General features: G+C 36.1%; 1 protein-coding gene and 1 non-coding gene across 7 annotated transcripts in view; both read left to right on the forward strand.

Moving 5' to 3' along the window:
• LOC117101755 (rho GTPase-activating protein 21-like) overlaps positions 1–13,082 on the forward strand; it is a gene marked incomplete at its 5' end in the record, with an annotated part of 47,892 nt that extends 34,810 nt beyond the window's left edge. For all 6 annotated transcript variants that reach the window (XM_033241803.1, XM_033241805.1, XM_033241806.1 and 3 more), the window contains 4 exon segments: positions 512–675; positions 2,226–2,378; positions 3,631–4,135; positions 6,726–13,082. In XM_033241803.1, the coding sequence (XP_033097694.1) occupies positions 512–675; positions 2,226–2,378; positions 3,631–4,135; positions 6,726–8,545 (2,642 nt within the window).
• A 1,794-nt stretch (positions 13,083–14,876) lies between these two features.
• On the forward strand, positions 14,877–14,948 carry Trnae-uuc. Its single transcript has one exon. It is a non-coding gene; the product is annotated as a tRNA-Glu (tRNA).
• The last annotated feature ends 604 nt before the right edge of the window (positions 14,949–15,552 follow it).

The following is a 15,552-nucleotide window of genomic DNA, read 5'->3' on the forward strand; positions in this document are numbered from 1 at the left end:
ATTAAGTAAATGTGGCAAAGACAAGCCAAACCAGTCACTCGTCGCAAAAATCGATTTTGAGTTATTAATACAGTGTTAGAGAGTAAAATAATAGCTATAAAATGGTAAAGAAATCATTCAAATCGGACATTCCCTTATGAAGTTACAAGCGTTTAAGCACACAGCTGTTTAAAAAACAATATATGAGAAATTAGCCGTCAAAGTTTATGATTTCAGGCATTTCTCATGCAGAAACTATCTTTAAATCCTTAAAAAGTATTATTTTAACATTGAAAATGGGGAAAATAACAGCATAGAATGATGTGTAGATATATAAAGGTTAGTTTAGTGCAATAAAATAGATTTTTTCCAGCATTCCAGCATGTTTTGGCCATTTTCTCTGAAACACGATTTGCGACGAGTGACTGGTTTGGCTTGTCTTTGCCACAAATATTTCAAATTATTTTTAATGATAATACAAAAAAGAAAAATGTTCTGCATTGTATTTTTTTGTTTTATTTATTTCTTGCAGAAGATTCAGTGGCACGAAGCAAACCAAATCAGAAATGGGCCGGTAAAATGGTGCACAAGTTTAAAAAGATCAGTTCAGCAAACCAGTTGATAGAGGACGCCCCCACTAAGGGTTTAACATTTGCTGTTCCTTTAGAAGAGTGCCCCCTATCACAATTTACAGAGGTAAGTTCATTTTATTTCATTTATTTTTCCGTATACAATAAGTTATCAGGGAACTGGGAAATAGAAGGAAACCAGAACAATTTGCTGTCAAAATATCATGCACAAAATGTGTACAGTATTTACAGATGACTATATATTTGTTGCATCTTGTACACAAAATACTTGACCTTATTGCATTGTCTTTCAACCATCTGTTTCAAATATTTTTCAGCATTAAATATGGTATTTCTGCCTTTGAATCCAGGCAGCTATACACATTGGCAGCAGAAAATTTCAAGGTTTGGGTAGTGGGACACTGATGCTAAAAGTCTTACCAGAAATAGGATGGTTGCAATAATGTATGAATATGTGCTGATAGCATACTGTATGCCTGACTTCAGACATATTTGATCAAACATAAATGTCTGTTCATGGCTCTTTCATATTGGATAATTCTTATTTTCAAATCAATGAAAATCTGTATGCTTGAGTTATGTGTACTACAGTATGTTTACAAAATGAACTAAAATATAGAATAATCTATACAATATCCAGCTTTAGTCATGCATTCTCAACATATCATCTGTTCTTCATATTTCCTGTCTCAGAAATGTTTTCCAAAAACATTCCTTTGTTTTTCTAATTCTAAATTTAAATTTGATAAATCACACTTGGTTTATTTGACTACATCAATTTCAATTTTAATTGCCTTCATATTTCCTATACAACCTTTCTTGCCAACTTATTTTTATCCATGTCAGGCATAAAGAGAAGTTTATAATTGTAGAAAGTGGCAGCCTAGCATGGGTTCTTTAGGGAGTGTCTGAAATAACCTAACTATCTGCTTGTGAATAATTTTGGACTAGGGTGAATTTAATGAAGAAATCTGGCTCTAGAGCCCTCTCAGGGCAGACGGTCTGGCAACTTATGTTTACCAACCTGCATAATTTCATGGCAAACAAATAATTATTTCAATAATATTGCCGTAAAATAATGCTTTTCTGTATGAATTTACTCGCTGTTATTTCCATATTAGACCAATAAGATTGGTACCACATACCCATAATATGCGCACACTCCCCATTAATACGAACAATTACAAAAATGTAGCCTGCTTTCAGACACATGTTGACACTAATGTTGTGGTAATATTACTACACTACATTACCACAATATTGTAGCCAGATCTGACCTTTTCGCACCGACGGCAATTGACAGAAATATTCCTGCAATATTGCTGTAATGCTCTGTCTGAAAGGTGTCTGATATTATCAGTACATAAGAAATACAATATGTAAATTACTAATGTAAAGAGATTCAAATGGACAGATCGTACAATATGGCTACCACTGTAAATTTTCATTTTGAGGTGTCTTCTGAGAACATTTTACATTTACTTAATTGCTGTGAGGGTGACAAGTAATTTTTCTTGCATTGTGGTAGGCCTACTGTATCCTAAAACTCATATCTCTTGAAATGTGGTACTAGTAGTCCACCACTTAATTCTTGAAATGGAATTAATTTTATATCATGACTGACTGCTCATTTTCTTTTTTTTTTTCATTTCATAGTATGTTCCAGCCGTAGTGTTTGCATGCTGCACGATTATAGAGGAAAGGGGACTTGATACGATTGGAATTTACCGAGTACCTGGGAATAATGCAGGAGTTTCTCTACTGAAGGATTACCTTGATCAGGGACATGGGATTCATCTGGAGGATGAGGTGAGTATCTCATTAGAAATGTATGGTAACGCTTTGAGCTTCCAACTGAATGGTTGTGAGTTCTAGGTGAATGCTAGCAAGGTTGTTCATGTTCTTTTGAAAGGCACTCATAAGTTGTAAATGATAATGGTCCCGTGCTGGATTATCTACTACTAGGAATATTACCTTTGGAGTGGAGGAGGAGGTTGCTCTTGAAGCACGATTGTTTGGTTGACCTCGAAATTAGCACATTAAATAAATATTTGGTTATTAGTGTTATTACTGTACTCGCGTGAATAAGCGCCCCGTTAGAATAAACGCCCCTCCTAAAGGAAAAATTGTCTTAAGCGCCCCGTTTGAATAAGCGCCCCTCAATTCCTAAAAAAATTCAATCATACGGTACAGTACACCACCAACTTAATTTTCTGCATCAACTTTTATTTATTTATTCTGGTATAAAAATAATACAAAAAGTAGCCAAAGGCTAAAATCATTGCATTCACAAAAATATATAGGCCAAAATTACAAATTATGAAATTGCACAAAAACATTAACATTAAACATATTTACAAGAATGAATATTTACAAATTACATTAAAAGATTACATAAAAAAAAAATAAAGAAAAATAATAATAGTTATCCTAAGCAGTTTGTTTGTAAATACCCCCAACATTTATGAGCCATGCTGTCTCGACGATTACATTTTTCTCACCAAAACCTTTCGTTTATCTTTGATTAAAAAATGTGCCCCTTGAATTTTCCAATTTCCCATAAGCACCGGCCTTCAATTTTCATCTATTTCCATAAGCCCCTCCTCAAATTCCACTCTGTTTGAATAAACAGTTACAGCGCCAACACTTACCCAATTTCAAACTTTGGCATTGCCAGTACTGAGGGAGTTGCTTCTTACAGCATCCCACAAACAGTTTTAGCGATTGAAATATTTTCCAATTTTACTTGCACTCTTAAATCACTTGTAAATTAACTTACACTGACTGGTTTTGCGAGCACCAAACAGCACACTCCACAGCACGAAACTTCCTAGGACAAGCAAGATGCTTTTTAAGGAAAGGAGTATTTAACTCAAGACTCAAGACACCCCTCAAAAACAGCCAAAAGTATTTTAAGTGCCCGGGCGCTTATTCGCGCGAGTACGGTATAAGTTATACTGATAAGTATGATCATAAATAAGTATATCCATCTGATCAGGTACATGATATTCATGTATTTAATGTAACGTTTCTTCTATTTTTCTTTGTTATTAACCTCCAGCGATGGCATGATGTTCATGTGATAAGCAGTTTGTTGAAACTATTCTTCCGGAAGCTTCCACATCCTATTATTCCTAGACTCCATTATAAGCAATTTATTGAAGCAAATCGCACCAAAGAGCCAGTCGCGCGTATGTGGGCCCTACGCCAGCAGATCCAAGAACTACCTGTCTACCACTACCAAACGTTCAGATTCATGGCGTACCACCTGAAAACTGTTGCTGCAAACAACGAAGTGAACAAGATGGAAGCAAGAAATCTTGCGATTGTGTTTGGACCCACTTTAATCAAATCGCCTGACGACAGCATGATGACGATGGTTACAGACATGTCCGATCAGTGTCGCATAGTAGAGACTGTGATCCTTCACTGTGATTGGTTCTTTTGTGATGACACCGACAGTCAAGAGATGCTATCCGTTGATATGTTGCCAGCTTCAGAGGGGGTCCAGGGTGTACCTGATGTGAATCTCTTGTTGAGCAAGATGAGAAAAGAAGATGGATCAGGTAAGGCATTAGATATGTGTGATTGGTTATTCACTTAAGGTTAATTAAGACAAATTAAATATTGTGTATTACATACCTCATACATAGACTCTAGGTATCTGATTGGTTAAGAAGCGGACAGTAGAAAGTACTATTCCCCTGAAAAATAGTACTTTTTTGCCCTGGCGCATGTGCAAACTCTAGGCCCACCTAACATCGAGCTGACTCTAAAGGGGACTGTGACCTCTACGACGATAGAGATTGGCCCTTGACTGCACCACGGATCTGCAAGTAGATGATAAACAAATATTGAGGCTGGCCTAGTTGGTTTGAGCTGCTGGATGAAGAAGGACTAGCCTAGGCCTAGCATTACTTCTTGATGAAGCCGATAGCAAAAGTCTTAACAGCTAAATTAATAATGTTTTGTCAATATTCTACAAATATTGCAAGACGATGGCTGCTGTTGAAATTAGGGAAATGAGCAAAGAAGCGCTAGACACACTCTTTGATCGTCTAGGCTAGGCCTAGTGTGTAGGCCTCTAGGCTAGATTAGGAAGTAAGTACTTTCTAGGTCTCGTAGAAGGTATATAAAACAAATATTGACTGCTCTAGATTCGGGGAATGGTGAAATCTATTGGCCCTTGGTGATGTGGAGACCGGAGCCTATCTTCTCTCGGGCCTTTGGCCCTCTGCTAGATAGGCTACGGTCTCCACATCACCTTGGGGCAATAGATTTCACCATTCCCCTCATGAGCAGTCAATAGTATTTGTATAATGTCAGGGGTCCCAAGTTGGAAGAAGTCACTTCCACAAGATATGTTAAAAACAGCTTTGACACATCTAATTTTATTTTTATGTGGTATGTTGATACCCATCAGTACTGACTTCTGGAAGACAATTGATACAGTGTAGTAATAACATGAAATATTGTAAAGTTGCGGAAGATGGGTTATTTTCCGGGAGATTCTTATTTGCTTGCAAGAGTGCAGCAGGCCTTCCCAATTTTTGGGAGACCCCACAAATTGCAGGAGACTTGGGAGCGCTGTAATGAGTATCAGAAATTGATTCAAGCTGTAGCTTGGTGATTAAGATGTTTGCCTTCTAATCTTAAGGTCCTGGGTTCAAATTCAGTGCTTTACGAGGATTTTTTAAAAATATAATTTAAAACAACTAAACAATTATGCAAAGTGGAAGTATACATGTTTAGATGATTATACTAACCCTGTGCTCAATCTAACATTTTTTTTGCTTAGCCAATTGGCTAAAGTCAACAATTTTTTTTAGCCAATTGAATTGAAGCTGTCTTAAGCCAAAATTTGATGAAAATTGTTAAAAATCATTAGCCAAAACTTGCCAACAAGACATGGTGTCCAACATGTTCGACAGTGGAGTCCGAACCAAGGAGCTGACTAGAGTCCTGCCTGGGCGGATCCAGAGGTGTACAAGTGGGAGTGGGAGGTGATCAAGACAACACTACTCTTGGGGGGTACTACAGTATTTTTCTCCCCCAAAAACTCGTTTTTGGGAGAATCAATTATTTCTTTTTTTACTTTCTAAAAAAAAGGGGAGGGGGTGGTTTCCCCACAATTGCCTCGATGAGTATACCAGAAAAAATCTCTGCTAGGTTCAGGGAGGTGGGAGAGATAACGCTATTTGATAGGCAAATTAATATTTTTAGCGCACCAATAAATGAGGTACTTTGAAAGTTTGCTAAATATTAAGGCCTATCATCACAAAAGTTGGAAAAATTATGTAGGCCTAGGCCTATACAGTATTTTCTTTTTAATTTTGAACGATATCAGGTGTGGGGAGCTAGCAGTAGTTTTACTAGACTACAGTATATTCAAAATTGGCTTGGGGTCTGATAGTCCACACCAGTTAGGCCCGATCGTCTGTCACCTGAAGTTGTCACCTCGATAATCAAGAGCGTACACGATCTAGGCCCTATTTAGGGTAGCCTTGCTTGCGAAATTACTCTTTCTACAACACAAGTACAGTACGTACACCGTGTAACAAAGCGACTCACGCGGTGCATTACTAAATGATTTCACACATTATTTAAATGTATTTGACGATAACACAAAATCACTGATTAAATTATTATTAACTATACTAGGATATAGGCCTACTGTTTGGACCACCATCACATCGCATCGGCCCTCTTGTTTTAGTGGAAAAACCCAAGCTAGTGTGGTACCTCATATTATTCTATGTCATAGAGCCACTGCCCTGCATCTACCACGTTAAAATAACAATTACTAATAAAAAATAACTTGCGAGGCACGCAATAACGTTTGCAACAACACTACTCATACAACAAAAATAAGCGTCGCATGGAGTTAGCGAAAAATGGAGCTCATTTCAAAAAAACGATGTATTTTAGCAAGTATTTAAAACTTTTTCGCCAAAATGGCTAAAGCAGTTTTTTTTTTCCCCAATCCAAAATTGTTTTTGCCCATGGCGATTTGGCGATCGGTTAGCATGAGCCCAGTAACCTCGTTACTGCAAATGAAACTAATGCCAAAACTGTAATGTTTGGTTCACCAGTACAAATAAATTTTGTTTATATCATATTACAAGTTTGTTTTTTGTTTGTTTTATGTTTTCCCAGGCGAGTCTGGTAGTGATTCTTCAAAAACAAAAGGCAGTAAAAAGTCCAGAAAACATCGTAAAGCAGCAACAGCTACAACAGAGGACAGTGATGGTGAATTTGGATTTTCAGACTTGACTGGTAGTCAGGAGGCACGCAGTCGGGCCATGCAATTACAAAAGGAGAGAAATGAATATACAGAACAATATGGTTCGACAGGGGATTTTATTTCGGGCAGTGTGCGCCCACGTGGAGGAGGAGGGGAAAGGATGATAATTCGCAAGGATAGTTATTCATCGGTGAAAAGTGCTGAAAGCTCAACTGATACTAGGTCTGCTAAAGAGAGTGAAGGATTGTCGGACAATGAAGAACCTGTTATGACTTACGCAGTAGCACGGGAACAATATCGTAAAAATCACTTGCCTTATTATACAAGACAACCTTCTTGGAGTCGTAGGAAACTATCGGATACGTCCGATAACAGCCAGGTTTCGATACCCAGGACAGGGGGCTTATTACGTAGTCAAGAGCCACATAGATCAGCGGGATGGATCAGTGGGGAGAATGAATGGAAGCAAATGTATGCCAGGGAGAGGGAGCGTATTGAAATGGAACATGCAATAGCGTTACAGGATTTACAAACAGAAGATAAAGTCGAGGTTGAAGACTTATATCGTGGAAAAGATTACTTGAAAGAAATCTCCGCTGTTTCAAACAAAATTATTTCTGGGTTTCCAGTACCGGATGATTTTGATGATGCTGCTGCATATCACATCCAAAGGAAAGCCCAGCCCGACACAACATCGGTGACATCAGACTACGGGACAATGTCATCAACCAAAACAACGGCAATGACTCCGGAACTGCGCCACAAAAGTGTGCGTGAACACAGGACTGCATCTCCTGCCTTAATGAAAAAATTGAGGGCGACAAACTCATTAGCAATGGGCGAATTGGACAGTGAATTTGTAAAAAGCATGACTGATCACTTTGATGAACGTTTGCGGAAATTATTAGATCCCGATTATGAAGAAAGTGACAGTGATTCCGGTCGTGAGGGTGGGAAGAAATCGCGTATCCCTCAACGATCGTGGGAGCATGAGTTTTATCGCAATGATTTGGGTAGAAACAATAACAATTCCTTCTCCACAGATAAGGCTATGAACCGCGAACAGCGTTTACTAGAAGCTAATAAGATTGCAATGTCAAAACCAACGTCATCTAGACCCCATCCAATCTATATTAAACAAAATAATAAAGAGAGTTTTCAAACACAGAGTGCTTCAAAGACACCATCATCGCCTCGTAAAGTCAGTCGCATCGAGGTAACTGTTACGATGGAAAAGCGTGATAAAATTAAACAGAGCCAAACACAGCCTTCAAGTAAAGAGACTGTAAAAGTTGATAACAAAGATAAAGTTTCGAAGCAGCTGAAAAGGCAATCGAAGGACACTTCCTCAATAAAACGGGATCGCAAGGACCAACGTGAAAACCGCCGTCGTCGCCACACTGTCGGTGGCAACAAAGATTTCCCGGATTTTAACAAAATTATGGAATATGCAAATCAGGAGAATACTAATGTCTCCAAACTCAGTGCAATGGACCAGTTGAAGCCTTCTACCCTAAAGCCAAAAGATTTGAGTACCTGGATTGAGCAAGAACGTTTACGGAACAGCAGCCCCAACTTGGCCAATACGGCGGCTGAAGAAAAGAAACGCAAGCGTCAAGAGAAGATCATGCGGCGGCGTAGCTCGCCAGCAGATCTTCTGGCCGCTAATTGGCTTAGCATCCCTAAGGCTGGCAAAGACGTTCGCCTTTTTGAAATTGAATCATATTTGTAGACTTCAGCTTATTTTTAATTCTTATTAACTAAATAAACAAATGGAATTTCAATTTGTATAACACAGAGATAATGTTTGCATATATTTCTAAGTTTATCTGTAAAGATTATTTTCACTTTCTAATAGACAGTGTGAGTACAGAACAAGTTTTGTACTGAATGTTTACAATGTTCTTAAATACCTGTTAATGAGGTAGAAATTAATCTGAGCCAGGATAATATTTTTAAATATGTAAATAATTTTAGTCATGTGTATAATCTTCATATTAAATTGTCAACATGTATGTCTTTACTGCACATACTGCAATGGATTGTGGGTGTGCAGGATCAGAATGACTGTTTTACCACCCATAATACATTGCAGTACACGTTGAGACATACACATGGCCTTACCCTGTCTTTTAAATGATACATCTTATAATACTCGACTTATCCTGATAGGAAAATATACACACTAAGCTATTTGCGATATTTTTGAAAAACTAAATTTTTCACGGAATGCCATTTTACCAATTTTTATTTTAAAATTTATTTTCCTGCTAATCAAAACTTTGATATAATTTACTTTGCTTCCTTTTTTTCCTTTTTTGTGGAAATTCTGAAGTGAAATGTAAAAAATTTAGAAGGCAATTTTTAAATTTGTGGTAAACCCGAACACTTTAAATTTAAATACAGTTCGCCCTCCATCTGGTTCGTCCACCATTGGAGTCTGAAAATACAGTATGATCTTGGGGTTTGGTTTCCAATTAGATGGTTAACTTTGTGTTCACTGTTGAAAGACTGATGGTTGTTTGTTGGTACTTTTAAAAACTGGTCTTGGAATTTAAGAGGACTCAAACAAATGAAAAGAATCTGCCTTTAATGCAAGGTTGCAATGTTATGTATTGGGATACATATAGTGTTTGGGTTATGCATATTCAGAAAAAAACAGTGGTTACAATAAAATTAATTGTATTCTATTTCTGAAATGTTGGAATTTTAATAATAATTATTTACTTGGAAATTCAAAGAATTTCTGATAATAAAAACTATATATTAATATTTTAACATTTAAATAGTAAAAAATGTAAATCGAGTTATTTGTATATTCTGGAAAAATGTTATGGGAAAAAGTCACAGACAACCTAATTTATGCCCTACTGTCAAGATTTATAAATTTAAGAGAAAGTTTAAAGTAAGTACATAGTATTTGGGAGCCTTATGATTATATCTAACACATTTTTTTTCACATTTGAGTAGAAATTGTTAAAATAGTCATGTAAACGTTATATGTAAAACTGTCATGGAAAAGTGAACGTTTGTAAAATGGTTGTGGAAGGTTTATGAAATTTTTGTGAAAAATTCATGCAAGGTGCTGGTTAGTGATAATGATCTAATGTGTCAACTTTCTCAGCATTACCTTACTATCCTCTGTGGCCCAGAATCTTCATGCAAACTTTGTCTGATATCGGCTTAATCTGCACATTTATAGTGCAAGAATTTCAGAATTATACCAAAAAGTTATTATTATTTTAATTTATTTATGTTTTTAATCAAATATATAATTGGTATTACAATCAGTTAATACACAATTCTCATACGTTAAGCCCTGTCCAGACTATTAAATTTTATTTGCCAAAAACATGTGACATGCCTAAATATGGTCATGATGACATCACATCATGACCATATATAGGCACATCATGACTATATATGGGCATATGACAGTTTTTTGTGAAAGAAAATTTGATAATCTGGACTGAGCTGAGAAAAAAATGTTATACACATTGTGAGTGCTTTAGAAATTATTAATGTGTTCCCTGCTATATTGTGTCCGTGTGAATGCACATCTGTATAAGATTTGTGCGCATCCCGTGTAATTTCGGTGTAAGCAATACTGACATCGCAGAAGCCTGTAACACTCCCGAGATAGGTTGTTCATGGGCCGCGACTTATCTTTCACTGTGTTGACCCGCTTATTTTATGCCGGGCACTCACTGCATCGTTTGACCATCGCAACGACTGTCGCAGGACGATTCCAATTAAGCACCCTGTATGCGCTAGACCTGGCGATGCCGTTTGCTGATTGTCAGTGGCAGTCTTAAAGAGGTTGTCATTAAAAATTATCCATTTCGTGCGCGTTGTCGAGTTTTTTTCTTTATAGACCTAATTTGGCTATTGCACGGCTTTACTGTCTGTTTATCAATTATACAGACTTTAACAAGCTTTGTATTCGCTCCTGTAGAAATTATGGTAACCGTACCCGTACATCTTCAGTGTATTATTTGGTCTTGTGTGATTTGGGTTTAATTAATTATTAGTAAGCAAATGGGCTCATTATTGTGGGAGGTGGATCCAATTTTTTTTTTTTTTTTGAGATTGGAAGCAAAGGATTTGGGTAGCATTTTTGGAATTTATTTTAATAAAAGGAAAATTCAAATCTTTTTCTGAGGAACATTTCACCCCTCCCTCTAGATTTGTTGCTTAACTTCTCTTTTAATGTCTGTAATGAATATTATTTTTACATTCAGATTATTAGTTTCCTCACTGGTCCATATATGGTCCATATATGCAAACTGGAAATGGTGCTCAATAATCTGATGGGTGTCCTAGGATTAAATATCCTAATTATTTAAAGTGAATGAATCTTAACAGTGTGAATAAAGTGTGTTTTGTGTGATTTAAATGTAATTATATTTGTTTTGTGTATATTCTTTTAACGGAAATATAATAAGTGTTTGCCATTTTCCTATTTATATGTGTCCATGTTTTTTAAACAATGTTATGTTTTGTTATTTTCATATGATTTCGTACTTTAACCCTAATATTTGTCATATATTTTTTTTTTTATGACTTTAGTATCATTTGGAATAATTTAATAATCATGATATTTTTGAGCCATTTTATTTTTGTAAATTATTCATTGTTATGAACATGAAATAAGTATCAAACTGATTCTGCCTTCAAGTGTTAAAATGAAAATTGTAGTAATGTAGTTAAATTCTGAATTGACCTAAGCTGGTATTACCTTCAGTGTGATTGGTTGTTTTTACTGGACACCTGGATTGTGAATGGTTGGTTTGAATGCGGTCACAACATGTGATTGGCTGATTTGATGTCTTCAGCTGAATCATGTTTCAAGTATCAATATTATTTTGTTTATCAAGGATATCCAAATAGTTGTAAATATGCAAATGACTACTAAGTAACAGGTGCCAACATAATTACATAGATCGGCCTGCCATGGGTGCCTCTAGAAATTTGCCAACAGGTTTTCCAACAAGACCAACAGTTGGCCTGAACCAAAGGGCCACCTATAACTTCAGTCAAGGTTGGAATTAAATCCCTGGTGGGCTTCATGGGGAGAGATTTTATGGTGTATGATAGCTCAAAATTGTCCCCTTACACAACATATGACCATCACAATTGATTGGATCAACAATTTTATCATTTTTGTTTGATGATCTTTGCTACTTAATCTCCCCCACTGGCATTGCAAGTGGTTAAATTATTGGGAGTCAACATACATTGATATATCAATAATTCTGAATACTGTAAATGTTCCAATAACTTCCTCTCACAAATAAGCGCCGCACCAGATGTGTGCTGCATCAGAACAGTCCTATGTGTACAATACATTATACTGTACCATTTATCTATAATAAATTATAAAGGCTGGTCTCAATTTAGTGCTGCAGTGCTTATTGGAGCATTTATAGTAAGTCTATGAAGTTTTTGTCTTTCGCTTTATTTAAATTTGACTAGATGTCCCTTTTTGGCTCACTATGGTGCTAAACACCTCCAAGTTACGTAGTTGGACAACTTTCTTCTTATATTCCAAAATAAATATTGCGCAATGCATTTTATGTCAACTTAGTTCTTTTCTGGATGTTTGTATGCCTTTTTTCGACAATGTGTTATGATACAATGTAATTAATATTTATGTACTTCAGTGTTAATACACAGTTGCCAAATTATGAATGAACTGAGTTGATAGGTTCTAAAATCCCTTGAGTAATATAATATGTAACAAATATTTTAAGAAATTGAGTTTTTGAAATGTGCTCAATTCGAAGAGAGTACAGACTCGTATACTCCCATTGACTTGAATACATCTCTGCTTGCATGCAGAGAAACTTTTTTTCTACTGATTAAATAGACTAAAGAAGGCGCTATACTCAGTCTCAAAACATTGTTGAAAATATATTTAACAGAATTTAAAAGGTGCCAGAAAACTTTGTTTTGATAGCAGCTTTACTATGGCTCTAATGGTAGAACATGTATAGTGTAAGATATATTATACACAAGTTTAATTATTGAGTGTTGTCTTTCCTCCATTATGTGATGACAGAAAACTCAACTTGCTATTTTTAGTTGTCACTAATTATTATAATATTGATGTAATTAGAAATTATGTGTAATATACAGCTTTCATATTTTTCAATATTAAAACCGTCTTTAATGAATTAAAATAAAATGTATTTAATGGCGTTATTTCATTATATAGTATTTCACAGGATAATAATAAAAACAGGGATAAGTTTTATATAATAACAATTTTCTTTGTCATTATTTTGTGTTAAATTTCACACAATATCTTTAAAACAGTTAATCATCATTTGGCAAAGTGGGAATTGGATGGGAAATTGGATTGGAATCTGCCATTTGGTAGTTGGCAATCTAGTGTGTATACAATATACAAATATTTACCCACCCACCCACTCACCCACCCACACACACAACATGTTTTACAGTTTATCTCTATTATCTCATAATTTATTTACAAAAATAGTATCTCTTCGGAGATCTGTCTTGTCAAATGCTTAATATAATGATAATAATAATGATGATGATGATAATAATAATAATAATAATAATATTAATAACAATATTATTGTTGCATTTATATAGCACATAATGCCGGAGCTTCTATGTGCTTAACATAAACAGAAAAGACCAAGGCCCTAAAACAAGAAATACTGGTAATCTAAAAAAAAAAACAATGGTAATGGTAATGGTAACTTTATGGTCAGTTGGTTAAGGTGTCTGCATAGACAGATGAAGGCCCCAGTTTTTAATCCCAGTTGAGGACTTTTTGTTCTTGCAGATTTCTGTTTAATGTTCAAAATATATATATAATTATAGCATTACTGCAAGATGGTTTGTCTCTGTTAAATCATGATTTATATACATTAGGTTATTCCCAGCTTGGTAGAGGCGTCATTTGAATTATATAAATACTGTGGTGTACAGTATTCATTTTTCATCTGAATTGAGGGGTAATCATACCGCCCTCTATACTTGCGTGCACTTTTGTACTGTACATCTCTCCCATAAATTAAAGTTTTAGAAGCATTTACCTCGTTAAATACTTTCATATTGATGCTGCTCGCGAGTCACTTCTACTAAAAGCGATCTTTATTGCACTCGAATCGGCCAATGAACTTAATTTCGTGCATGGTACACTTGAGAATAATTTTGTCTACATGACATGGGATTAATTTTACTTTAAATGATATTTTATATGCATATACTGTATGGTAATATCATATCGAACCAATTGATTTTTCGATGATTTAAGCTCGGTTTCCATGTAATCGCTCACCTTATCGGCGACAGTTAGCCGGAAGGTTGAACCTGGTTCGACCTTGCCGATTGCGTTGCAGCAGCCCCGATTGCGTCTACTACCCCGACCTGCAGCTAGCAATGGACCCTGATTCGTCTGCAACGCAATCGGCAAAGTTGAACCAGGTTGTCGCCGATAGGTTGAGTGATTCTAAGGAAACCGTTAACAGTGGTTTTACTAATATTTTTTTTTTTTTTTTTAGAAATAAGGCTAGTTTCCTTAAAATTGCTACTGTATTTTCAGTGCAAACGTTGTACCGTTCTGCGTAGGAGCAGTCCCCGACGCAATCGAGAAGAAGGCGCCCCGATTCGACCGACCAATCAGCATCAAGCTCCCGATCAAACTGTTCCCTGATTTCCACCAGGGAACAGTTAAATCATTTACAATCGCTACAATGTTTTCAGCGCAAATTATACTGTGTAGCAGTTCCTCGGCGCAATCGCGAACGCTTCCCTGTTCGACCGACCAATCAGCATCACTGAAAGCTGCTGGCGATAGCGTGTAGCAATAGTATGGAAACCAAGCTTCAGATTATTATAAGAAAACGCACTCCAATTAATGTCACGCTACTATTTGGAACGTGTAATATCAGTAAAGAAATTGAAACCAAAATTTCAACATTTTTACCAAAAATAAATAGGCCAGAATTTGGCCAATTGTTCTTACCAAAATTTAACAACTCCGGTACTAATTGTTTAATCACTTTACTTTCTTATGACATCGTGTATCCCGTGTGGTCTAGCGGTTAGGATTCGTGGTTTTCACCCACGCGGCCCGGGTTCAACTCCCGGCACGGGAAAGTTTTTTTCTTTTCCAGTTGAATTTTTTTTTCTATCAATCATATCGATCCGGTTTTAATGTGATAAAACAGGGGTTGCTTTTTCTGACCTTAATTTCCGGTGCTCCGGATTAATAATTTTTAATGCAATTCATAACGATTCAGATTTAACTTTATTGTCACAACATAAACATGTTTCCATGAAATTATTTTACCTTTGTTGCAAAGGGACACATTAAAAAATCAAAATAACTTGACTTTACTTCACTTTATTCGATTCATCAGGATAAAACTCCGACACAATCCATCTAAATCATTATATAAATATTGAAAAACAAAACAATTTGAGAAGTAAGATAGGGGTGCAGCCATCTCCTCCGCAAACGCCAGGGTGACAAGCGATTTTGAGTATGTAATGTGGTGTGGATAAGACACACTTAAATACAAATACCGTATTTATTTGAATAGACGCCCCTCTTTAATAAACGCCCCGGTTTGAATAAACTTCCCCGTCAGACACTCATTTGGAATAAACTCTTCCCCCGAATATACTCAGTTGGGAGAATAAACGCCCCCACCTACTAAATGACTATAAAGAAAATAACGAAAGGAACATCATTCTCGA

Source organism: Anneissia japonica, unplaced genomic scaffold (assembly GCF_011630105.1).
Source record: "Anneissia japonica isolate Jap-2015-1 unplaced genomic scaffold, ASM1163010v1 scaffold288206_len369265_cov204, whole genome shotgun sequence".
Classification (NCBI taxonomy): domain Eukaryota; kingdom Metazoa; phylum Echinodermata; class Crinoidea; order Comatulida; family Comatulidae; genus Anneissia; species Anneissia japonica.